General features: G+C 52.5%; 1 protein-coding gene across 1 annotated transcript; it reads left to right on the forward strand.

The window, feature by feature from the left end:
* On the forward strand, positions 1-518 carry JCM6883_006404 (uncharacterized protein; the record flags this gene model as incomplete). Its single annotated transcript, XM_076635778.1, has 3 exons — positions 1-39; positions 112-350; positions 418-518. Coding segments are annotated over 3 exons (379 nt in total), but the record flags the coding sequence as incomplete, so codon positions are not given.

The raw sequence follows: 518 nt of genomic DNA on the forward strand, positions 1-518 counted from the left end.
GCTTGCGTTTGGCTGACAAGAAGGAGGACGAGGAACCTGGTGAGTTTGATCGTCTTCTTCAGGAAAACTCTGGTTTTTCCCCCGATCTTGACGTTTTCGATCTGTGAATAGGTCTCCCGCTCGAACTTGCGAACTTTGAACTTCACGAAGGTGCCACGATCGCCGGTGCAAAAGAGCTCGACGCAACTCATCGGGGTTTCAACGCTACGATCGCTTATCGTCTCGAACACCACCCTCTCCGATTTCTCGACCTCGATTGGGCTCAAGAATCCATCGATGGTTTCTACGAATCGGTTGCTCGGGAACGTGTTGGAGGTGGAAGGGACACGCCTAGCGAACCGCCGCGCGCTGTACGTCATTCCGAGAACTTTCGCAAGTTATCGTGTTCAAGGATCTGACTTCCTCCCGTGCATTCAGCGTTGGAAACAAGACGCTTACGAAGCTGTGCGAATAGATTTAGCTCGAACGGGAGAAGTCTACAGCGCCCCTACCGTCCAAACGAGATTGTCACCATCGCT

This window comes from Sporobolomyces salmoneus (assembly GCF_050403485.1).
Source record: "Sporobolomyces salmoneus JCM6883 DNA, S_salmoneus_JCM6883_v1_ctg262, whole genome shotgun sequence".
Lineage (NCBI taxonomy): Eukaryota > Fungi > Basidiomycota > Microbotryomycetes > Sporidiobolales > Sporidiobolaceae > Sporobolomyces > Sporobolomyces salmoneus.